At 37.0% G+C, this 27,126-nt stretch overlaps 1 protein-coding gene across 1 annotated transcript in view; it reads left to right on the top strand.

The window, feature by feature from the left end:
• The window catches only part of Nup154 (nuclear pore complex protein Nup154), a gene marked incomplete at its 5' end in the record, with an annotated part of 133,831 nt that extends 109,210 nt beyond the window's left edge, over positions 1–24,621 (top strand). The window contains 4 exon segments of the mRNA XM_081764995.1: positions 635–745; positions 14,430–14,550; positions 20,211–20,333; positions 23,828–24,621. Coding sequence (XP_081621121.1) covers positions 635–745; positions 14,430–14,550; positions 20,211–20,333; positions 23,828–23,960 — 488 coding nt within the window. The 3' untranslated portion in view covers positions 23,961–24,621.
• Positions 24,622–27,126: the final 2,505 nt, after the last annotated feature.

Below are 27,126 nucleotides of genomic sequence, written 5' to 3'. Positions count from 1 at the left end.
AATATGGATTTTGGGTATCTCAAATATGCTTATGAGGGCACGGTGGCTCAGTGGTAGAGCACTTACCTCTAGTGCGTGGGGTCTCTGGTTCGATCCCCGGCCAAGTTAGTTTGTGGTGGACATCATGACTGGGTTTTCTCTGCGTATTCCCGTTTCTTCCCACATTGTCATTCCACCAATTCTTCCATTATCATTCACTTTCCTTAATCATCCGTCTCCTTTGGCCTTAAGGGCATAATCGTTGGACGTTAAGCTGAAATATTTCATTTTTCATATTAGACTATAGATTAAATATGTGTTTACATCAGTTGAGTACGTAGTTCGAATTAACCTATGTATTTTTAAATGTAGCTTGGACTGTACTGTATGATTTCCCATCGCCACTTCAGATTTTTTTTTTTTTTTTTAACGAAAAGAAAAAGTAACGTGTATAGCACATAGTTGTGAACTAGCACGTAGTTCTCAAATAGTGGTCTAATTATCGACAAAGGTCACTTGAATAATTTGATAACGTTGTAGTATACACTTTCAGCTCAAAATTGTGTGCTCACTGTGTGATATTGTTAATAATTAGAGATTTAGCTAAAATTCAAGTTAAGGAGTATAAAGTTACTAATGTACTTTCAAATTTCAGAGTTGAAAAAGGTCCCAACAGCTTCTCCTGGCTCGCAAATGGCGATGGCGATGAATAAAGTTGTTTCGTTGGGGAAGGTATATTCTTCGTCACCAAGGTGTTTTCCCATCAGTAAGTATAACTTACAATTAGTTAAAGATGGTAAGGAATCCGTACTCATATTTTCACTCACGTCTGTGTCCCATGATCGCAGATTTTTTTGTGTATTATCTTCTCTCTCTCTCTCTCTCTCTATATATATATATATATATATATATATATATATATATATATATTTCAGATAGAATGCGTCCTCTTTTCTCGGGCAGCGATTAGTTGTAAATTACGTGTTATATTTATTCTTACATTACAGGTACGTTGATATTTCTTAAAGTAATTTATCTTCTTGCCAACTGAATCTGTATCAACGATGTCACTATTTGAACTAATGGATAGCGTACATATATTTTTTTATTTATTTATTATGTGAGTAACTTGTAATTTAGCTAGGTGTAATAGTTTGTGATAAATAATCTAGCTTTTTGGTTATCATCGAATTTGTGCGGGTATTCATCTGTTTCATTCATGGTCTTTCGTGTTTGCTAGTTTTTCTCAAGCTTGAGAAAAGGATAGATTCTTGTAAAGAACTGCAATGTAAAAAGAAACAGAAGCAAATTTGCAGCCTACCTCTGCCCGAGGAAGAAAATAATCTTGTTACAGAAAATTAGCAAAAAATCTGGAATCAGGAAACAGAAGTGAGTGTTTGAAAATGTATTTGTAGTGTTATGTGTAAGTGAAACTAAAAATCAATATGAAAATGTTGCTAAAAGTTGGGGAAAGATAGCAATACTGAATATATAGGGTGTCTGAAAGTCAATACCTAGTTTCAATTGCATCCTGAGCGTCGATACGTATATAAGTTGCTCATGTATTTGCCATGGAACAAAAGGACATTTACTGCAATTGCAAATTCCCATTAGAATTCAACATAAGCACCAACATTGTCTCGACATTTCTGTAAACGTTCGAGTACATTACCCACTGCTGTTCTTAAAAAGTCATACATATAGAAGTGCGTGAGGAACAGCTCGAATTCGTTTATCAAGTTCATTAAGAGTATTTGGATGAGTCTTGTAAACTTCTTTGGCCCTACCGCACAAGAAAAAGTTGCAGTGGGTGGGGCAGGACATTCTGTTCGTCCACGACGACCTATGTATCTTCCTGGGAATTGAGTGTTGAGACTCCACATCCAGAACAAGGTGTCCTGCATAAATATGAATTCTGCAGCGTTTTCCCGTTCAATAATAATAGTCATCATAAAGTTCATAAGCATATTCAAGTAACATTGACTGTTTATTCTGTCCGAAGAAGACTCAACGCGATGGTTCACGTCATTCCACACCTTTGGATATGATTACATTTTTCAACGAAGTAGCACTCAGCGAGTGGATCAATGTTACTCCTAATAGGACAGTTGTTCCTATCAACAGTATCACTGGCATGAAAAGTTGACCCACCAGATTGTATGTCTTTGAATACGTTAAATTACCTTTGTTTTATACCGTAATATAATTTCTACAAATTCCATACTGTGGTTGCAGATCTCCCGAAAGGTTTCTTGTACAATGGGGCTTTCAGGGATTTTTAATTTTCAGTCTTAGTGGTATAACGTGATAAGTCATTTTCTGTGGGTGTCTGACGGGTGGACTTTTGAGAGCTTCTTTCTAATATAATTCGTACGTTGGTTACATTTTCTTCAGACCATGAAGTTGATGTAGTCCGGAATGCGTCATATCCAATACAGACATTGTTGTTAATTTCCGGAGCAGATTCTAATGTTTTTGGGATCTTTGCATTTCTACCTCCTCAGCTCTCCACTAATTCTAGACTTACACGACTGATCTCCATTCTTTATACCTAGCTGCAGTTTTGTCTCAATCTTTACTAAGGACTTGAAACATTCTTAGTTACCTGAAATATAAGTGGTGAGGAATGAAGTTCGTATCTAATATAAGGTAATACAATAATTATATATTAAGTTAAAAGTGAGTATTAAGTTGTTAGACAGCCGCTATAAAGAAGGAAAGAAACTGGTTAGGACTTCAGAGGAAATTGTCGTATGAGGTGTGTGATAGAAGGTGTGGCTTTAGGCACCCCATTCTAGACCCCCCCCTCCAAAAAAAAAAGTCGAATTTCGATTTACAAAGAGGAAGGCGATAGCATGAGCAACCATTATTTTACACTCACTATATTGTATGTATGGGTTTACTTGAAATAGTTTTCTTTATGATTCCTTCAAATATTTTGTCATAATACGTTTACATTTATCGTTATCTGCCTTAGTCTGAAGACCATAACCGAAGGACAAAAGAGTAAAATTTCAATAAGTTTTACCTTTATCTACTCTTAATACCAAAAAATCTTGCTATAGGCTACAGCTACACTATAGTACTATACTTGACGATAGGGGAGACCAACAGCGCAAAAACAGCTAGCAGTCTATATTCATTACTTTTGTCCCTTCTACTCTTTTAACAGGCGCTCTCATACCTTTAATGTAGTTCAATAGTCAGTTTTCTCAAGTACATCAACTTATGTCATATCACATAAATTATACGTACTTATATATATATCGGGTGTTGCAAAATAAGTGTTACAACTCTTGGGTGGTGACTCCTGCCACTGAGACAAGAAAAAAAGTTCTCTTGAACTTTCGGCTATCGAACATAGTTTCGGATCTACAAGGTGCCGAAAGTGTGGGGAAAATGACTTTCGGATGTCAATAGTTCGGAAACTATCCAACGTAAAGAGGGCGGGTAAAAAATTCACTGAAGAAATCGTACCTGCTGTATTGAATTTTGCATGTTTCACAATCCTCCCATGCACGCGCAAGGGATTCCCCAAAGGAACGTAGGGAGTCCCGGATAATCTGCCAAATGAAAATTGGTCTAAATGGATATGAATTGATAGGGTTTCTAACAGGTAACAATAATTCGTTCGTATTAAGTCGATATCTGGAACAAATACAAAATGGCGGACACCTTCATGCCCGTTGTGTGTGGTTGCAAAATCGCCAGGTACGGATGCTGGCCAAAAGGGACGTTCTGAGTATTAAGTGTAGCGAATTTGTTCTCAAATGCTCTAGAAAGACATCTGGAGTGTCGGTAGAGAACAACAGATGAAGCAGGGTGATTCACATGTGTGGGAACACTTAACGAAACATGCCCAGAAATGCACTCATACTCAGTAAACTTGAGTTGAAAACGTCAGAAATGTAAGGAATAACATCAAGAACATGAAAGCCATTGCCGATGTCACCATCGCATTCACCATTCACCAATAACATTCTCTCAATCCGATGCAAAATGATGTGCATGGTTACATACCAATAAGGATGCAACAAGAGGTCAAGTTGAAATTGTGCAAGGGGACTCACAAAGAAACTGGGTAAACTAAATGAATGTCACTAGTGGAATCGCATGATCCATATTGAAATGTGGCCAATGTGTGTGTTGATATCAACATGTATCTAATGGACAAATGTCAACATGTCCCACTACTGCTGGGACACTGTACCAAGTGCGAAAACTAGGAAAATAACGTTGTACATTCTGCTATTACATCTTGTGCACTTTTTGGTAGAACGTAACTAGAACAAGATTGTATCAATATCCCTCTTTGTTTGGGACATTGCCCCACAGTCGACACATATGAAAAGAAATATCTTAATCCATGGTTCAAATTCTGATAGAGTGTTAAGATAACAAACTTGTATCATGTCTCACGTCTTCTGTCTTGTATCATGTCCCACGTCAATATAGGAAAAACCTCCAGAAATTCGTATCTTACACACAGTGCACATGCCATGACAAAGACGAAAATGAACCAATTTGGCACATGTAACACTACTGTTGGAACACCATAAATATGGAAAATAAAACAAAATGAGAAATAGGAAGAAACGTCTTAAAACTCTGATTGTTTACAACTGTGCAGTTTAGGGGGGCGCGGTGGCTCAGTGGTAGAGCGTTCACCTATGGTGCTTGGGGTCCCGGGTTCGGTCCCAGCCCTCGCCAAGTGAACTTTGTGGTGGACAAACACCGTGTACGTAGGTTTTCTCGGGGTTCTCCCGTTTCCTCTTCTTTCTTTCCATCATTTCATTCATTACTCATCATCACCGTCTCCTTTAGCCTAACCAGCATAACCGTGGGACGTAAAACTCGCAGATTTCATTTCATTAGAAATTAGGACAATGAGATTGATGTGAGAGGAGCATGCAGAGACGAGAGGTTCAGACGTATTTAGTAATTAGTTGAATGCAACACAAAATAGCACTAGCGATAAAACAGCACATATTCATTGTTGAGTGTTGTGCGAAGTATAGTGCGTGTAAAACATGGACTGAACTGTTTGCAAAAGAGTTGAAGAACGGAAGTGTGTTGGCAAAATCTTCAACAAAATATGCAATGCAACACTCAGTGACAAAATGGCGCTGAGCAGACTCTGTAGCGAATAAAAATTATGACTCCGATGAGTTCCAACACTAGAAAATATTGGTCAAGTGAATACTAGCCTGAGAAAAAAGAAGTCCGATAAAATCTCAATGCCGATTATCCAGAGGTGGACTGGGTATATTAGGGCCTAGGCCGCGGTTACCATGGAGAGCCCTCAGACTATAACACCAACCTCTAAAATAGCGTACAATCAGGGACTATAACACCAATCTCTAAAATAGCGTACAATAAGTTTCGCAACCAGTAATGAGCTCGGGGGGCCCGGGCCCTCTCGGAAACAAATCTGGCCTATCTTATACAGCAGCGCTGCAGACAAATTTTGGTGAAATTTCAAAATAGATCAATGCATAAATGAATATTGAATTAAGTCAAAGCACTGTACGAAAGGAGAAATACTCAGTGGAAACCCTACATTAATATTCTAGAGTCATAATAATGTTAGTAAAAAAAGAGTACGTCATTTTATGCAAAAATAACAGTGCAAGTTTTAAAACTTGTAGCCATTAATAATTGAGAATTTGTGAATTAGAATTTTCATTTTAAGGTCTTTTACATGTTAATAATAAGGATAATTAAATTGCTTGCGATGAGGAGAATTCAAACTTTCAATTTTGTCCTTAATAAATGGTGTAGCACGTCGTTTGCAGACTACTGTACAATTTATTCTTGGCCTCTTCCGAAATAAAATTCTGGTTGCGCCACTGCGTACAATGAACATCTGCGATGAGCCATCGCGTTATGCAGTTATAAATTCGTTGTTACTTGATAGTTTTTGCAAGCTATGAGTTATCATTGGAAATTTGAAGTCACAGCAAGTTTTAATCAAACAGCAAAGCAAAGGATTTCCAGAAACAAACTCTCAAGAGAATATTTTATAATTATTATTGTATTGCCATACGGGGTGACTCAAAAGTTCCCTAACATCAGAGTTACAACAAAATGTAAGAGGAGAAACCGTCTCCAAATATGATGTTTTTTAATCTAAAGGGAAGAATTTTTTTTTTTTTTAACCGAACCAGCCGTTTGACCTGTACACTCTTTATGCGCCCAATGTTAAACGAAAATGCAATGTTGCCATTTACCTAGACCCACAGCATTAGTGAATGAAGTTACTGTCTCTTTTATGCCAACATGTCGATGGCCAGCCCCCATTTCAAACAGTAACTTCAATCATTTATGTTGTGGGTCCAGATAAATGGCAACGTTGCATTCTCATGTAACATTGGGTGCATAAAGAGTGTACAGCCCTAACGGCTTGTCCAATTTGAAAAATTCTTTCACTTTAGATTAAAAACATCATATTTGGAGACGGTTTCCCTTCTTAAATTTTGTTGTAACTCTGATAATAAGAGAGTTACCCTAGGTCATGGAACTTTTGAGACACTCTGTATAGTAGCTGAAACACTAAGCAAATAATAACTAATAACTTTTTACTATGGAATGAACAGGACAGCTTACTGAAAATTGAAACACTAACCAACTAATAATAACTTATGACTGTGAAATGAACACGACAGCTTTACTAAAAATGGATAACACTGTTGAAACACTAAACAACTAATATTATTATTTGTTTAGTGTTTCAACAGTGCTTCAAAAGTGTTTGGGATCCAGCATTTGAAGTTCTTCTGGCTGCTGAAATCTATCACTGACACATGTAGCAGCTGTATTTAGAATTTCGTTGAAGTTTTTTATTCTGAATAAATCATTTTCACTAACATTTCAGTTCTTTCCCAGTTCATCTGCGGCAAGCTCTTCTGACATTTTCTTCTTTTAGATTCTTCTGGGTTGAAAGTCTTTTTCCATTTCTATCTCTACACTAGACTGCGCAAGCTGTTGATTTATTTTTTCACTTTATATATATATATATATATATATATATATATATATATAAAGCATTAAACAGACATCTTTTGTCTCTATTTTCTTCTGAAGCTGCTGCTGCAAATTAGTCTCCAGGTTGTAAGATAGTCCAATCCGTGAGACTGCAGGTATTTTGAAACAGGCTCCGTTTCTGTAAACAAGTCCTGAAACACAGAGTACATCATTACAGTGTTAAATTCTGTCCATTTATTCAGCAAATTCTCTGCCTGAAATTTTGATTTTGCGTTAAAATACCTGTCCTGTACAACATCATTGAGGAACAAGAAAAATGAAAGAAATCTTGATGAAGATGGACAGTCGTTCTCGTCTTGGCTTCTTGTTTCGTAGCAAAACTCGTTAGTGTTGATTACTGCATTTAGTGCCTTGTTTTTGTTCCAGCTTTGTGTTGCACCAACTTGTTGAACTTTTCATAGTCTGTCATGTCCCTCGTGCATTGCATCAGTCATTTTCTTCAAAATATCCTTTCTTTTGTAAGATTCAGGAAGAACACAGCACTGATTTGAACCACACTAAATAAGTTTTGCAGCTTTAGAGATCTACTCAATCAAATTTGTCATAACCAAATTAAGAGCATGAACCATGTATTGGGGTAAATGATTTCAGGATTATCCTTCTCCAGTAATGCTTTAAATTCCTTTGTACAGTCCGCAGCAAAAAACTTGCAACATGAGCATGTAAGTTTGTTGTGAAACTACGAAGTTTTTTGCTCCAAAATAAGTGTGCAAGGGAGGACGCCGAGGTTTCTCCTGGCGTGATTCGTACCACTTAGACGTTATGTTGATTCCCTGCGCTGTTAGGCGTAGTTTCATGTTGCAGGTTTTTTTGCTCATGTTGCAGGTTTTTGCTGCGGACTGTACCATCCACTCAAGTTAGCAGCTTCATCAAAAGAGCAGCTTACAATATCAAAGATCAAAACATTGTTGGCACAAAGTACTTTTTTGATTTCATTATAAGTTCCTTGTCCTGTAGTGTCACTGTTTATGACAACTGCTAACAGCCTCTCAAGTACTTGACCGTTTATAAAGTAGCGAATTACTATAGCCAGCTAATTGAGCACTGAAACATCTTGGCTAGAATAAACCATTATGCTGAAAATGCCCACTTTCTTGACATCTTCCATTATTTTCTTCTGCAATTGTATAAGCGTTTTTGATAGAGCGCGGTTTTTTCATTTTTGAGTTACCAAATATAGACCTACAAGCTGTATTAACATCCATAAAAGACCAATCAGCCTGTGGTTAAATATGGGCCAGCTACAAACCAGGCCCCAGTCTTCAACAATGAAAGGGCCCCAACTGCCCAACATAATGGAAAACTGTCTGACATAATGAAAAAAGGCCCAGGTCCCAACAGCCCAACATGATAAAAAGACCTAGGGGTTCAACTGCCCAACATGAAAAGAGCCCAGGGCCCCAAGTGCTCAATGTAATGAAAGAAGGGCTCCAACTGCTCAATATAATGAAAGAAGGGCCCCAACTGCCCAAAATAATGAAAAATGGCCCAGGGCCCCAACTGGCCAATATATTAAATGAAGGTCCTAAGGCTCCAGGCACAAACTAAATCACAGTTTCTAATAATAAAAGACCATAGTGAAAGATGGGACTAGTCACAAATCCAGTAACAAAAGGGCCTTATTGAAAAAGTTAACTGACTGTGGAAAGATGGAAGAGGGGTGTGTGTTGGCAGCATAATAACAGTGATCTACCGAGTTATTTAGCTTTCTTCTGTTAGCTTTTCTTCCTTTGCCTTTCTTTCTTTAATGTTTTATTATTTTTTTTTTCTGATAGGGCCTAGCGGCTCTGGTCAATCCGCCTCTCCGGTTATCTGTGGGAATTAGAGAGATCGTTGTGTCAGAACGTTACAAAAAAAAAAAAAAAAACTGCATTTTATTTTTACAAATTTTCGGTTATGAGTGAGTTAAAGCTTCCGAACTAACTTCCATGTGTCCTGTTTCATTGGTAGCGCCGTCAACACTGGCCAATTCCAACATTTTCCGTAAATAACAGTTCTCCTATTCATTAACACGGTCAATAATATGATGTCAGAATTATAAACGTTTTCCTGGCCGGTTTTATTTTATCCACCCTGTACTATGAAGTTATCTTTTATTTAATGAGTAGTGATTTCGGTCGATGCTGTGTCCTTCAACATCATATTTTGACTGTTTACTGGAATTTGTTTACTTCCACATTATTTTGTATATTTAATGTAATATCCTGTAAGGTGAAAACGAGACCGCAGAGTAATCTTATATTACATCACTAACACCAATTATGCTTATTTGGTTATCTTTGCGTTTTAAATATTTTCCTTTTAAAGTTACAAGAACCGTGGCAGTCCTTTTGTAAAGAATCGACATACAGACACATGTCAAAAAAGGACCGATATTCTTAATAAAAAAAAAAAAAAAAAGAAAGAAAGAAAAAAAGAGAGAGAGAAATAAGGCCTTAGCTATTTTTCGACGTATTTAACCATGAACCTCCAAACATTTCTTCTGATAGCGTGGTACAAGCTTCTGTATACCCTCGGTGTAAAAGTCTGCCGCCTGAGAGTGCAGCCAGTCCAAAACTGATGTCCTGAGCACTTCATTGTCGTTGAACTGCTTCGATGCAAGCCACTTTTTCAGGTGAAGGAAAAGAAAAAAGTCGCTGGGGGCAAGGTCGGGGCTGTAAAGGGGAATATTGAGTAGTTCCCATCGAAATTTTGAATTGTCTCGACAGTACGAGTAGCTGTATGTGGACGGGCGTTAGATCAGAAGACTCAGAGCGTAGCATTCCTCTCCGCCCATTTTAGATAGTACGTCGCACAGTACGCAGTACGTTGCACAGTAGTATCAGTGTTTGACAATACATATCAGCTTTAATTGTTCGTTCTGATTCCAAGAATCATACCCTTTAGATCCTAAAACACGGTTGCTGTGATTTTGTGAACAGATGGTGTTTGAATTTCTTCGCAGTGCCGCCATTGACTGCTGCTTTCCACTCGTCAATCGCGTACGATATCCAAGTTTCCTCTACCGTCACTATGGTTTGGGTACAAAACCTCGCGGCCAGAACCTCGCCTGGCCAAAACCTCGCGGCCCAAAATCTCGCCTGGCCAAAACCTCGCGGGACAAAATCTCGCCGGGCCAAAACCCCGCCTGGCCAAAACCTCGCCTCCCAAAACGTCGCGGTCCAAAATCTCGCGGGGCCAAAACCTCGCGGGCCAAAATCTCGCCGGGCCAAAACCTCGCGCCCCAAAATATCGCCATACCCAAAATCTCGCCTGACCAAAATGTAAATGTTCCAACAGATGATAAGGATGACGGTATAAAAGACGCTGTTTCAGAAGAAGTATCACGGGTATTTGACCAAGTCCCGCGATACCATATGAAAATTCTATTTCTGTATTAGAGGATTTCAATGTGAAGGTAGGGCGACAGGATGTTTTTAAACTGGTTATAGGGAAAGAAAGTCTGCATAAGGAAAGTAATGACAACTAACGAGGTTAGTTTCGTGAACTTTGGAACATCCAAAAACTTAAAATTTTAACAAAAATCTAATAATATTTATGAAAATATGAAACAATATATTAGTTTTTACGACGTCCCTTGATTATGTCCTATAGGTTAAAGGAGACGTAGATGACCAGGATGAAGGAAATGATCGAATAAAGAAAGTGGGAGGAAACGGGAATAACCCGAGAAAGCCCACGCACACGATGTTTTGTATATTATTATTATTATTATTATTATTATTATTTGTAATGTGGAATTGCATATTAGGAAACACATTGGGTAAATTTTAAAGAAAAGTTTCATTCGCGGCGAGATTTTGGGCGGCGAGGTTTTGGCCCGGCGAGATTTTGGGCGGCGAGGTTTTGGCCCGGCGAGATTTTGTCCCGCGAGGTTTTGGGCGGCGAGATTTTGTCCCGCGAGGTTTTGGCCCGGCGAGATTTTGTCCCGCGAGGTTTTGGGCGGCGATGTTTCGGCCGCGAGATTTTGTCCGTATACCCGTCACTATATGAGAAAAGGGGCCATCCCTATCCTTCCCTAGCGGACGAAAAATATCACGTGCCACTGTAATTTTTTGCTGTTTGTGAGTGTCTGTCAGCATTTTTGGCACCCACTTCGCACACATTTTGTGATACCCAGCTTGTCAGTCACAATTCGATGCACTGTTTCGCAAATTCTTCTGGAAACTCTTTGGGGAGTTCAGTTATTTTGAACCGGCAATTAGATCGCACTTTCTCATTAACGCGTTCCACCAGATCGTCCGCCTGAACACTAGACCTTTCGCTAGGGTCATCGTCATAAACATTTGAACTCTCTTCCCGAAACACACTCCACCATTGCCTGACCTCCTTCACTCATTACTGTCATTCCGTAAATAGCACTCAATTCCTGATGGATTTGAGCTGCATCCGGTTTTTGGCATTCAGAAATCGTATAACAGATCTTACTTCACATTTGCCTGGATTTTGTATTATTGCAGCCATTTCACCTTACTGTACTCGCACGTACGCAACTCAACTTGGACAATTCTATCTGTGTTGCAAACATAGAATACTAGGGCATGCTCAGCTTCATCAGTGTGGCCAGCCTTTATATATATATATATATATATATATATATATATATATATACGTGGCCTCGTAAGTAGGTGGTGCTGGAAACATGTAGGTGAAGAGGGCGAAGAGAAATATTCTGTCTTTCTTTGTAACTTAGAACTTCCATAAATAGTTTCAGAACGCATGAAGATTTAAGTATTTCGTACATTCTATACGAAAATATATACAGGGTGAGGTTTTTTAACTCACTAAACAAATTAATCAAAAAACGCTGAAGTTTTGCACAAAGCAAATACACAATCGGAAATCGTTCACAAATTCTGTAATACCAACAAATGAAGTGTTGACAACCCAATATAAAGTTACATTTTTTAAATAGCACTATGTCAGATTATTACATATTTCAAATCTGCTTGTTAAACGAGAGCTTACAATACCACATTTATTTTTCAGTGTAGCAAAGTAAGGACGCTATAGTATTTCAACGTCCAAATGTTCGAAGTTTCTATTATAGTAACAACACAACTGAGACGGACGGAACCGTAGTGTTGAATTCTATGATTGTGATATGACGTGTTTGGAAAGTTTGAAGACTGGGGTTGTAATTTAAAAATGGCAATACTTATAGGCTATTGCGATTGATGCCCTTCAAAGTAGTCGCCTTCTGCCTGAACACACCGATTCCAACGGTGTTTGAAACACTGGTTAAAATTTTGCAGTCGCGAGAGCTTGTAATTATAACTAAGAAAAGCTAGTGTTGTAAAAGCAAAGAAAAACAACAACCAGTTTAGACATTTTCCATAAACACACCCTTTTAAGCAGAGTTGCATACTTTATCAATGTTTCGTGTACTTTTCCGTCTGACAAATAGATTTGAACGAGCTCTTCCGTGGCTAAGCAGTTAGCGTATGCGCCTTTGGCGTGGAAGGCCCGGGTTCGATTCCCGGCGGGAGCTCATGTGGTTCGGATTCCATGTTAATCAGTAGGCCCACGTCTCATATAGCCTCGCTGCTGAACGGGACGTTAAACTCAAGTCAAGTCAAATAGATTTGAAGTATGTAATAATTTGACGTGGTGCCATTTGAAATAAATATAACTTTATGTTGAGTTGTCAACACTGATCATCTGTTGATATTGCAGAGTATGTCGAAACTGTTGATATTGTTTTTATACAAAACGTAAGCGTTTTCTATCTATTACTTACACGGTTGTCTTAAGTTAAAAAAAAAAAAAGAAAAAAAACTGTCGGAAAAATTAGGGAACTTTTTTAATTAAACAAAACGAATTATGTATTTTGCCAACAGCAGTATAAAATATTCAAAATACATTCCTTCCGCATCAATGCACCCCTGGGCCCATCCAACAAGGCAACATAGAGTTTTTAATGTCCTTTTTCGGAATCTTCTCATTGACCTCGTTATGGGAGACTGGACGTTTGTAACATTGTTATAAAATGTTCCTTTCATTCCAATTTTAATTAAGGTAAAGGAAATAGTCACACGGTGATAAATCAAGCGAATGCGGAGGATGTGAAAGCACACAGATTTGTTTTTCAGCCAAAAAGTCACGAACTGCGACGATTCTGTGACACAATGCATTGTAGTGCAATAAAGATCAGTTACCTGGTGCTCGATATTCGGGCCTTACGCGAACGTTTCGCTTCTATAAACCCTCCATAACACTCAGATAATATTCACCATTAACAGTTTGACACTGTGGAACGAATTCCCGAAGTATAATACCTTTTTAATCCTAAAAACAAATCAGCATTGTTTTCTCACGTCACTTTTGAAAACTCAATTTTTTCACTTTCAGGGGACTTCCACGTAGCACTTAATGTTTTGTTTGCGGGTCGTACTTGAAGCACCAACTCTCATCAGTTATAATCAATTTCAGAAATGTTCTGTTCCGTCTGTCTGTTTTAGTCAGGTCCTTGCAGTGTTCAACGTGAGCAAGAGTTTGGTCGTCAGTTAAGGTGTGCGGAACAAGTCGAGCACAGACTTTCCATTTCTTTAAATCCTTTGTCAAAATTTCGTGAATCATGTCTTTCGTCGTATTTAATTCCTCTGCCATGTATTTCACAGTCGAATTCGCATCGTGGGCGATCATTTTACGCACTTGTTTGACCAGCTCATCGCGATTTTTGTTTTCGGTCTGGCTGGCTTTGTGTCTTCTTTCAAGGACTCACGGCCGTTCCGGAATCGCGTATACCACTCGAATATATACGTACGAGATAAGCACTCATCACCATACACTTGTTTCATCGTTTCCAATGTTTGCGTAAGTGTTTTACCTAGCTTGAAACAAAATTTAACTTTGACTCTTTGCTCCATCGTGTTTTTGTGACGAGATGACACCAGATACACTCACTTTTCTTGCTATAACTTGACACTTCGTAGATCGGTTCTCATGATTGTGGTCTCGTTTTGTTGGCCAGATATCCAGCTTTTTGATGATGTGTTGTTCCCATAGATGGAGCTAGTGGTTATCTGTAAAGAAAAAAAAGTTACGTTACTTTTCCGACATTGTGTACGTAAGTACAATTGTTAATATTAAAACAGCATATAAAAATTAAATACCAATAGGGATATGACAAATGTTCCAAAACGCACTGTTTTTCTTATTTTTATCTTCATGTTATAGTGGACTTTTCCTTTTAATGTCTGTGTGTCTGCCATTTAACAAACTAGTTCGCGCTTAGTTTTCTTAATAATTATTGACAATAAATGCGCATAGTGTAATCCTCACACTGCGTTCCAAAGCAAGTAAGAGAATCATTAAAATGCCATGTGGCTGACTAATTTTACTGATTCTTAGCATGTGCTATTCTATGTGTACATTGTAAAAACCTTGTTTACATCTCATTTCAGACTACCTTATTCACTATTTGGAGGTTCAGTCCTGTAAACTAGATGCAGATCCTTCTATTGTTTTCAGTGGTTTCTTGAGCATGCAAGTTTCATTTATTACTATTCTGGATGAATATTTTAGGTAAGTAGAACAGCTTTTGTTTTAGGTATAATAATCTACTTTTTATATTTTTTATTATTATTGAAATGAAAAGCGTAAGGGAACGCAGAAGTTTTCCAAAAGTAAATATTGCCCAGATACCTAAGCGGATTAATAGTTCCTGGGCGGCGTCAAATTTTCTGGCATAATCATTTCAATATCTTAATGTCACAGTTATAGTTCATTGTCGATCCCTGATCAGAAATGCATGATGCTCTTTGGTTAATAAATCATCTTGGGTTAATAAATATAATCCAATAGGTTTGGCAATTGCTGCTTCACTTTCCTTGAGACCGGTGAATAATGGAGGCTATTTGGCATTCTGTACCTTTCTTTGAAGATATTTGTAGCACCAACTTTTATATTCTGCAACAGCATTTGGCACTATTACTATCATCGGGCCTTTTTAATTGGTTGGATTTGAGTTATATGAGACATGGACCCACAGCGTAATGTGGCATCCGAACCTTTGAGCTTGTGCCGGGAATCGAATTCCTCCCACACCAAAGGCGTATACGCTCATCGAGTAGGCACAGGGGAGCTCATCGGCAGTAGCGTAGCGTGGTATTTCGAAATGGTGATGCCAAAGTTAGTCACTTGTGCGATACAATACTACTAAAATCAGCAATACATAGCTATACCGATGGGAAATATAGAGTTGTAAAAATTTTAGGGGGGAGGCCCCCTATTGGTGGCCGAGTGAGGCATACAGAAGCAAATGCGTGGATTACGTCAGAAGCCAATAAGCAATTGTCTCAGCTTCTTCTTACCATTACCATGTGACAAGAAAACTCGGCCTCGCTGTTGTATGAACATTGTTTCCAGTATAGTTCCCTTTGTTTCTTTCTCGTGGGCAGCTTCTTTCTCCGCATACCATACTTCATTCTCGTTCTTTAAAAAGTCACCCCTAGAAATTTGTCATCTTGAGTCCGAAACTCAGACGCCCATTCGTGAATATGGGCCTGAGTGTATACCTATATCATTTGAAGATGTAAATAGAGCACACTTAAACCAGCTCTGGGGGCCTGCTTCTGAATATGTATTTCGTTGTCAGATATCCAGATACTGAAGGCAGGGGCGCAAATCTGTCTTCAACGTTCGGGGAACGGGTAAGACCGTTCCCATTTTTTAAAGCGATGTTCAAAATAGTTATGAAGTTGAAAAACAAATGCTGTGGAGGATCAGAGTTGTCTTCAACAGTTGGAGGAGGGCAGATTTGAGGTAGGAGGGCATATTTGAGGCTTACTCTGGGGGGAGGGGTGATGAAACTCATATTACGGTAGATGAATCTGATTTCTGAGGTGGACCTGTTGTATATTATATACCAGGCGATGTAGATAAAATTGTGATACGTATCAAGTGTCGTGAACAGATTCTGAAATCTGAATACATGCATATTTATAATTGATATGTTTCTATTTACGCATCCACAATGATCCACATTAAAATTTTAGGACACTTGTTTTGTAATAATATAAATAATGACTTCCCCAAAACTATGAAAGAAAATCAACTATGTATGGCGCAACAATACTGTTATTTGAGCAGAATTATCATGATCACAATAGCATTATAGGAATCGTTACAGGAATTAAACAAATAGTTGAAAATAGACTAACAATAATAAATGATAATGAAATATTAAAAAACACGATTCTTTTTTTTAAACAAATGAAACAAGTCAAGGGAAACAATTTCATCCCACTTTCCTTTGTGGCATTCGGATACAAATCATCACAATTTCAAATCGGATGGAGGGGACATGTCCCCCTCATCTCCTCGGGATATGTGCCAATGACTGAAGGGCCCAAGCAATCTTTGCGAGGGGCGAGAATGGTCTACCAGATCGGTGACCGTGATTCTACAGAATGCTTTATGTTTATGCTTGTGTGTGTGAGCTCTCTCAAAGAATTTCTGGCCACGCCACTATGTATTTATGATGAAGATTAATAGTTTGCCTTTAATTACGATTAAAGTATAACTATTTTTTATACTATTATTTACATAACCGACATGCTTCAAAAAGGCATTGAACTAGCCATTTCTGTTTTGTTGTCTTTCCTTGACGTTAGCGCTCGTACGTTCTGTACAGAAACTATAGCTTAGTTCAAAATAGATAGAGTTGGAAATACTTGAAGATATGCCAGCGTATATCAAAAGCAGAATGTAGAGTTGCAAGGGGTGAAGGGAGTTAAGAAAGTAAGTAGTTGCGCATGCGCACTCCACAGAAAGCAGACGAAAACCCCGTTTCTTGCAGTAGGCCTGGATGCCCAAGGAACATAGCGTACGACAAGAGAAAAGATAGAAAATGTGCATCTGAGTGACGCGCATGCGTAGGTTCCGCTTATCAAAGTAAGGCGAGAGAGCACATCCAGAAGATTGCAGTGGAAATAATTGTGATAATTACAAGCAAACAATTTATATACAATGAAATACGTATTTTTTCTTATTAATAGGGGATGCCGGGCATACCGGCGTTCCCTTACGCTACGCCGTTGCTCATCGGATCTTTTATAACAGATCGAAGTTAATTGCTTTCTGGTTTCTACTTGCTCCTCTTCAGTGAGTGGGAAACACTTTTTGCGTTAAGCTTCCGTCTCCCAAAATCATCGCGTAAAATGTTATTACATAACATCCCTATTCGAGTCAGTACCTCTAATATCATCTGAAAAGTAAAATGACAGTCTTCGCGAAGTAAGTTATTCGTGCAAATTTTCAGCGGTATGTGCTGCTGGAGGTCGACATAATCATAGATCGCAAAATCTCTGAACCAATTTAAAGATAGCAATTTCAATAAGATAATGAAAAGAGTCAGATTTTACATTAGGTTCCACTTCTTGAGTAGGAATTAAATTAAAATTAGAAGCAATCAAACCAAGATTGGAAATACCCAAATAACATCCAAATTAAAATCATCTAAAAAGAAAAGAAAAAAATTACATTTGGCATGGTAGTGTATACCAGGAAGAAAATAGTATTGGTCCAATTTACTTGAGATATATTGTAATCACCAAGTATGAAAATATCAAACTCAACATGATTAATATTCTTAAGAGTGTTTTCAAAGAAACTATCGAACTTGTGAGGCAATAAGTTCGCATGGAGATATGCACAAAGTAGTAGTAAGTTCTTACCGGCTTTATTATTATTATTATTTAAAAAAGAAAATCAAGATCTGTTCTTTAATGTTGTTATTGACAGCACATAACATTCCTCCACCTCTTTCACAGATATTGGTTCATGTACTCTTTCAGCTGTAAGACAGGAGTAAGTATTAGGAAAATAAACCTCACTTTTGTTAATATCATTAAATCAGGTCTCAGTCACAGCCACAATATCATACGAATAGGCAGCAACAGAGGAAAAAAAATCGATCTTTAGTCCTAAGAACCTAGACATTCTGATACCAAATTTTAATATTTATTTGATTGTTTCTGCAATTCTATTTGAATCATTGAGTTCTTCGGAATCAGAGAATGTCGTAATTTCCCATAGAATTGACTAATAAGGGTACCCCTAGGCCATGTTTCTGGAATATTAATTATATTGTAGTCATGACTGTTTATTTTAATATAGAAAGATGAATGGAATTCATACTTCTTTCTCAATTTAATACACTTAAAGGATTTGACATGCTCATACAAAATATTTTTAAACTGATCCGTGTGCATTGTACTAGGTCATTTATTTGGCAGTCGAAGTGGTAAAACAGATCCTGTTTCCCTCGAAGGCGAACACTATTTGTTGAAAATGTACGTGTGACAGTAACCTCCGACTCTGGAATTGTACAGTATACAGGCGCTTCGCTTCCCGGTCGTTACCTCGTGCTTGTCCATAAATGAGGTCGAGTAGCCATCTCAGACGTCGGGTAGTCCGTCATCCTGACCACTGTAGATTTGCGTATTTTACAACAGGAGATCTAGAGGTGTGTGTCACTGCTATAGGTAACATGGATTCACTAGCCAACTATCGTTTAACTTTTTCACAAATTGGCAGAAATAATAAAAAAGGGCGCGTGCCCACCATAACTCATCCTGCGACTATTAAACCAGACCATTACAAGAAACACCTTCTGTGAACACTACCTTCGAACAAAAAGCACCAGTGCATCTACATTTGTTTTGCTACTACCATCGATCTATACCAAAAACCGTCCCTAATGAATGGCATGTGTACTTTTTGTACAGCGGTAAAGAAGCGACCTTCACTTCTTTCCCTACTCCTTATCACAAAAGGACACGAAGGTTGAAAGCGTCAAGTTCCTCATTTGGTAACGTTAGTAAATTCATAACACTAGTGCTTGCACGTTTGATTTATCCGTAACCCTATATTGCGTATCGTTTCCCATTCGATATTTCTATGCGCGAATTAGTGGATAAACTCGTGTTTGTGGGTTTTCTCGGAGTTCTACCATGTTCTTGTTCTATCAATTCCTTAATCATCATCCTCATTAGCCTAAAGGTATCACTATGGAATGCTAATAAAATTAATTAATAATAACTATTTAAAAAAGAATCAGGATAAGTAAGTAACTTCAAAGTACAAGTTAGGGACGTATACAAGAGATAATCCTAGGTAGGCCTGGCTTAATCCATCGCCACTGTGGTCCATAGAGTGGGACAGTCCATGTTGTGTTGTTTTGTGGGCCGCCTAATAACCGAATTTATGCAGTATTGCTTTTACCATTATCTGTCTGTAAAGTTCATTTCTTCTTGCTTTTCGAGATGTCTTCCTCCCCATTTCCAAATTTTTGTTTCATAATCTATTATATTGCTATCTTGTGTCATCAACTCCTGTACGTTGTCAACGATCTTACGTCCGCTACCGAGATGGGTAAAGAAGGCGTGCGATGAGTTACTGGTAGTGTGTTCACATCTACCCCAAGAAACCTCACTTTCAATTCCAGTCTAGATGAGTTCGTGCAAGGAAAACATAATATCCGTTTTTTTTTTCTTTCTTTGTTTTTCTTTCGAGGGATACTTCGATTTTTTTCGCACATCATCATTACGATAGTTATTTCAAAATCATCTGATATCTGTCTCCTTCAGCTCACATACTATGATCATAAGTCATTAAACTGAAGATTATTTTTTATTTCATTTTATCCACTACAATCATTATCATCTGTTGTTATGCAACCATGCACAACACATCAAAAACCTTTCACCGTTTTGATTCTGATCAAGATATATCGATATTGTCAACGAAGTTCTGTTACTGGAGCGTCGTTGCATACATCATAAATAGGACCCACCTATCTAACGGAATATCAGAGAATCCTTCACCTGTGGAGGTATCCCTTGTGCCGCCACGACTCAACTCAATGGCCTCCAAAGTTCATTTTTCAGCTCTTTCGGCAGCCTGTAACTTTCAAACTTAGCGATTCCGAGGGAATATGTATTGGATTTTTTTTCTTATTTATGTGAGTAGTTTTACCTCCTAAGCGTTGTAATATGTATTTTGCAATACCCTCTATACTTTTACTGTAACTGAATTTTTGTGTGTTTATTTTCTTACGTATCTTCCACCTTTATACTATATTTTCTTTATTATTTTTACTAGTTTATGTATTTCTGAGACAATTTTCCATTTAAATTCGAATCTTATACGTACTAATCATATCTCTTCATGTTTATTTTTAGTTTACTTGAATCAAATGCTAACTACTGGACACGAGAAGGAAAGCAGTTACGCCTGTTAGAGGTTGTTGCTCTATTTCTTACTCATTTTATACAAAATCCTGAGTTAGTAGATAATAGAGAAAGGTATGTATGCAATTATTTTCGCCTATATATGTTAAAGTTATTGTTTACTAATCCTTTAGATTCATAATGTTATACCTTACAGCACTTAACACTGTGTGCGCTTTTTGTTCTTCTCATATTCTCATTTGCCTTCTCCTTTTTTTGTTCTTATTTACTATAACTGAATTTTTATGTTTATTTTCGTACGTATCTTCCACCTTTATACTATATTTTCTTTATTCTTATTTTTACTATTTTTGCTGCTCTTAATAGAGCAGCAAAAATATAATTAAATTAAATCTTTTTAATAGAAAAAGATAATTAAAAAGTTCTAATTAGCTTTTAAGTCTGAATTTTTCTTTGTTTAGTGTAACAGTTGATCACGTTACTTGGGAAATCATTGTGACTGTGGTTATGATGGTGCTGGTCAGAAACTTGCTTAAGTAATACTTTATTTCTTGTATTTCCCTCTTGGTCTGATTGAAGAGTCAGCGAAAGTGTTCATTTTTTTCTTTTCTTTCCGTTTGTTGTATTTTTCATAACTTTGTAGTAAGATTGTAATTATAATTCTGTAGATTGTAGGTAATATTGTTATGACCCCATCATTCTGCCTTTAGAACAACAAGGGCATACAACGCGTTTCTCCACTCTGTCTTGTCTTAAAAAGAATAACGCTGGATCTTGTTATTCATAGTGCTTTTGTCGGTTTTGGATGGGGACGAATAAACAGGACATAGAATAGGCCAGAGAACTAGAACCATAACTGAACCGCTTGCGCGTATAGCCAAATACAACCTTAACCGGTACAATGCATTTCAACTTTTTTTAAGTTGTCTTTTAACCACAGGATACAACGTTTCAACTTTTCCAAATCTTTTATTAATGTTGCCAACCTAATATTCGCGTCAATAATATTTGGAGTACTGTCTGAAACCACGCTGTGTTTACTGCCTGCAATTTTTACCTTCCTGACTAGATAATTCTGAGATGAATCTTTTTTCAATTCATCCACCAATTCTTCCAAAGAAGCCGGTTGGAATTCGTATTTGACAATGGCGCTTTCGATTAGGCTTATCCTTTGCAGGTTTCTGATGGGGCTCCAAATTTTCGTCGAGTTGCTTTCATTTCCATCACATCGATTCCCACTGATTTTTTTGTTGTCTATGTGTAATGCGTGTTTCGTGTACAAGGATGTTATTTATTTATTTTTTTTATTTTTATTTTTTTTTTTCACCTAATACATCTGATTTTATTAGAATTGAAAGAAAACATACATATACTTACAATAAGTTTCATTTAAATTTTCATTTCTATCTTTGTCCATAGTGTTATTAAATTCTAGAAATGTGTTATTTTTAAGAATATTGTAATTCTGAAGTGTTCAAACTCAATTGACAATATTCTGGCTGCATGTAGTGAATATGTTTAGATTTTGTTGAAGCCCACAGGCGTAAAACAATTACAGATCTTTCACCAGAGGTTCCCTTATGTTTTTTGACAAAAACAAAAAACGGTATGACTAGTGTAACGGTTTTGCCCTACAAATGTTGCTAAATAAGTTTGCGTAATGCAAGAGCTATGAATTTCGGGTTTGGAAAAATTTGTTGCCTACTGGTAGTAGTTTGAAACGTCCACAATAACTTGATTAACCAATTTAACGATACGTTATTCAGTGAACAAGCTTGATTCCACTTAAATGGATGTGTGAAAATTTAGAGTATCCGCATTTGGAGTAACCGGAATGGCCATGCTCGAAGTCAGTTAAGTGCATAATAGTTGTTTGCTGGCTGCTTCTTTGCACTACAGACACACACACACAAGAGATTTGCACAAGCAATTATTATCGTGTTTTCCAACAACTTTGGAACTAGTAGCAGCAAGCCCTCTAAGAAATACTATCTGCCAGCATATGCATTGGCCATTGTACTTGAGACCTTCAAAATAAGATATGTATACATACATTGTGTGGTGCCGATTTTGTTTGATCTGGACGATATATATATATATATATATATATATTAGCCGGATCAAAGGAATCTTGAAGGGAGAATAATTACCTAATTACCTATCATCTTTAAGATTGCCCCGGCGTTTACCTGAACGCCTTACAGGTGCTTTCCTCTTCTGTAATTTCTTTCTTTTCTCTTCCTATTTTTTCGTATATGAGGAAGCCAAAGACCTAAACGTGTATTCTTTTTAGTATTTAATTTTTTGTACCAATTTCTATTAACTATACAAAGACTGATACACTTGCAGTGAAACTTTTTTCTTTTAAAGATACTCCGCCATCGATCAGGCTTGATGTGATGGCCACCGATATTGGATTACTACCAGTTTCGACTGCAGCAGACTTCGTTTCGGTTGCATCATAGGTCCCACTTTTGTTTGGAAGCTTTCCAAAGGCCATTTGCTTTGTAAATCCAACGTGATGGAAGGCGCTGTTTGAGAACTCCAAAAGCACAGTAATCCATGGAAGGTGTATTGCCGGAAATATCCTCGAATGGAAAAACATAAATACTAGTTGCATGTGTCAATAAAAGTCCAGGGATATTTTGGCTGTGAGACTTTTATACTGTTGAAGTTCAATACGTTGGGTGTCATTGTCATACAATGCTGGTATTTTGCATGCAGACTGGTGATAAAACACATTCTTGGTAGTAAGCAACATTGATTTTTACAGATTTTTCAACCTTTGAATCGTGAGCTCTCCTCTCTAACAGAAGCCAATAACTACCACATACCCTTTCGAGATACTTCTTTGCGTTGATGCGCAAGGTTACATCGGCCTTTTTCCTGAACACCCCCCTAGGTCACGGCTTGAACTTTCCCATATTCGTTTAGGTAGATTCAAGCTTCGTCTATTGGCACAACAAATTTCTAATGACTACTCGCTAGGTAACGCTCGTAGGCTTCTGCCCTTGCGGAGAGTTTGCAACATCAATTTGTGATGGATTGCATGATTCACTTTGATTGAGTCTCATGTAATCGTAATCATTTAGTCATAACACGCTATGGAAATGGGATCTATATCCCAGGTCATCTTTAGCACAGGTCTTGAGTCACTGACGCCCTCATTGGATGCGATTCTGTTGGTGATATGAGCTGTGGAGAAAGGTGCTGTGTATAACATTTAATTATACCAGTAATATTGGTCCCTCCTACCACAAAGTCATTGTTCCGACACTTCCACTATGTAGGAAATGCTGAAATTTGCATGGAAGAGAGCCATAACATTCCCATACATAGCAATATTTTTGGTGGCATTTTGCCCACTACAACACCTTCACTCTGGTACACAACAGGTAAAAACTGATACACGAGTAAATGTAGCTTCGTTACTCTTTGAACTTTGCTTTGATATGTGTATAAATATATGTGCAAGTTGTTCAGGTAGAAACGAATCAGCCTATAAATAAATATATAATTGAAAATCCTCAATTGATTTTTACATGTAAATTTGTAGTTTTGAAAATTAATTTCCTTTGTAAAATCTAAAACTAAATTTATTTTTCCAGGCAAGAAGTAGTAATGAAGTGTCAAGATGTGGTAGCTTATTGCTTATCAGAATTGTATCGTATGGCCGAATCAGAGGCAGCAGCGATGATCGAGAGATTCCGTGGAATTCAGACTAGTTTAACGAGGATGTGAAAAGAAAGAATTCCAAAAAATTTGAAGCAGTTTTTTTGAAAAGGTGTTAAAGTTCTGTGCATTAAAATGATTGAATCAGAAGTAGCAGCTGTGATCGAGAAATTCCATTGAATATAATCCAATTAACAGAGAATGTAAAAAATATAAACAGGAATTTCTTGAAATTTTGAACCAGTTCTTTTTTAAAAAAAAAAAACATTGAAGTTGTGTGCACTAAAGATAGCATCTAAATATTTATGATAAAAAGTTACGTGGTTAAGTCACGAACTGTTGTAAAATCAACAGTAAACTATATCGTATGAACTCCATTTGAAGTGTGTTGACTTCATAACGACAGACTATCGAAATATCTCACGTTGAATTTAAAATCAACCCTGTTTTCTAGGATTTTTATAAGTGTAGTTCTATGTAATTAATTTTAACAACGTGCCTTCATAAGAGATTTCAATTTTGAAATGTAAGAGAATTGATTTCCACATTAAATAGTGTTCAGCTTTAATCTTTTTCACAGCTTAATTACATTTTGTATTATGTTACCTTGTGATTTGGGAAGACGTCTGAATGTGTTTTATGGGTCATGTTATGAGGTGCATGTTTCAGGTACATAATAGAGTTGTATATGAATAAAATATAAATAAAACATTCCTCTGTGCCTATCAAATTCGTATTGTTAAATCTAAAACACGAAATCGCAAAATAAGGAAATATATTGTAAGTACAAAATAGTGTATCGTAAGCGAACTGATGTTTCGGGTTTCGTGTGTACAAAAGTAATATGTAACTTCTTCCTATATTTCTCTGCTTAAGAGGTCACGGTAGTGCTAAGTGAATTTGTGGTGGACAACATTCTGTTCGTGGATTTTCTTGGGGTTCTACCCTTTCTTCCCATGTTCTCACGTCACCAATTTTTTCATATAGTTGGTTAGCTGGCTATTAAGATGTATACATTTCGATGTGTACGGCAACACTCACTGTGAAACGATTCTAGCAGGTCTCTTGATGATTAATAATATTAATAATAAAAAAAAAGTGTTCACTTGGCACCGTAGCTTTTTTATTTTATTTTTTTTGTTGTTGTTGTTGTTGTAATAGGGCTCATTTTAAAATGGCTGCCAATATAGCGTTCAGGTAATTGTTTTGTCATGTTTAACCATAATGTAGTCTTCTGTGGCATCGAAGTATATGTTTTTAAACAATAAACGAAATAAAAAATAACATCTAAAAAGAAAAAATACGGTATTTTCAAAATGTCAGTAGTATCATTATCAACATCAGCAAAATATATGTGCAGTAAATTAAGTAAAATAATTTTTTTTAAAAAAAAAAAAAAAAAAAGGAAGCATGTTATTTTCCAAAGTTCTAAACATAGGACTTTTAAAAACAAATCTTTTTTTTATGCTACAGAAGTATTAGAAAATGTATATGTTTAACAAAGAAGAGATTTTTAAATAGGGTTCTTGAAATCTTGCGGTAGTACATTGTTGCACTTGTAGTATACACAACATGCATTTTTTTTTTTTTTTTTTTTTTTTTTTTTTTCATCAGGTGTGGATACTATATATGGTGTAGGTCAATGTAGTCGCGAAGAGTGTCGTATTCGAATCCAAACTTTATGGAATCTGGTTTCGGTGTTACATTGTCAAGACAAGTACTCTGAAGCACAGTGAAATAAAGATCTCACCAAATGTCTCCGTGGAGGTAGTTCACCAACGGCTTTCTCATTTCCAACATGGCAATCCATCCGTGGTCTTGGACGAACTTTCTTTCTTCAATACCTGGACTAAACATGATTCTGCAACTGAAAATTGCTTTCAAAGGATGTGTGCATTGCACCCGAATGTTGACAAGAAAAACACTGGATTGCACTTAATAGCAGCAGCTTCAGTTGTTACAGTGTTTCTAGTGCATCAGTATACTTCTCAATTCCTTATAGTTTGAAAAACTCAGTGAACTGCATCCTTATCAGTGCTTCAGCTAACATAAGCATATCTTTCAATGATCGCACATAATTCGATCCATTCAAGACCGACTCTTATACACTCCAAATACTGAATTCTGTATGAAAATGTTTTCTGTCCAACTTCCTCTCGGGTATTTGACAAGGCTGTCAGGAACTATTTTTGTCGTATGGAAGGACCCCATGAATAAAACAATGTCCTTAAATTCATCTGCTTTGATTAGTTGAGTTTTTCTTGCAATACGGTATACTCCTTCGTCACATGCCACAAGTTGTTTCTGTTCTGACTGACTGAAGACGTTCACAAAATTTCTTACAGCTGTGTATCCTTTGGAATATTGCGTTAAAGGATGTGGAATTAAAGGGATGTATCCGATAAGCAGCTCAACGATGATAGACAATCTTCTGCTGTGACAGAGTTGAACGAAGACAGGATGGTATCGTTTGCCTAGCTTGTAGATAGCTAACGTGCAGTGTTTGTAACATAGACAAATTCAACTTGCTGCCAAAAAAAGCCAAATCTTTCTTTCTGATCTCCTTTTACTCTAAGATGTAAGATGTTCATTTTTTCCAACCCTTTTGATACTATATAACTTTTTTTTTAACACACAAAATGGCATGGCACTTTCTTATGTTTATTTTCGGTCATGGCAAGTCTATTTTTAGATTAGTTCCATGCTTTACATTTGTTTCAAATTTGGTTTTGCATGAATATGTTCTGGTTGATCTTGATATAATACGGATACTGTGTCATGACTCCTTCCCATACCAGAGAGTCGTTTCATCATGATCAAAGTTATTACGGCCCCAATAATGTACTTTTTCGGATCGAGTTGACTAGGCAGAGAAACTTTATCATTGCTGCTGTCGACGAGGAATTTAGCTAAATCCTTATGGTGTCTCGAAACCTCATCATAGCTAATTGGCATACCGAGAAGGTTCAAATACTTAAGGATCCTACTTTTGCAAGTTTCATGAACAGCTAGCCCATTCATCAAATGGAGTTGTGTTTCCGTCCAATTATTTACAGTGTATCACATTATTTGGAAGATGGCAAGAATATGAAGTTGCTTTACCTTATTCATTCCATCACTTGAAGTATCTTCATACTCACTTTTCACTGATGTTGCAATGTCATTACTTTCAACATTTGTAGTATTACAATTCAACAATGTGAACAAAAACATATGAACAGTTGTTGGCATTTGT

Source organism: Thermobia domestica, chromosome 7 (genome assembly GCF_964235325.1).
Source record: "Thermobia domestica chromosome 7, izTheDome1.hap1.1, whole genome shotgun sequence".
In the NCBI taxonomy this organism is placed as follows: Eukaryota; Metazoa; Arthropoda; class Insecta; order Zygentoma; family Lepismatidae; genus Thermobia; species Thermobia domestica.
The sequence above is the reverse complement of the archived record's forward strand: the minus strand, read 5'-3'. Positions and strand labels throughout refer to the sequence as shown.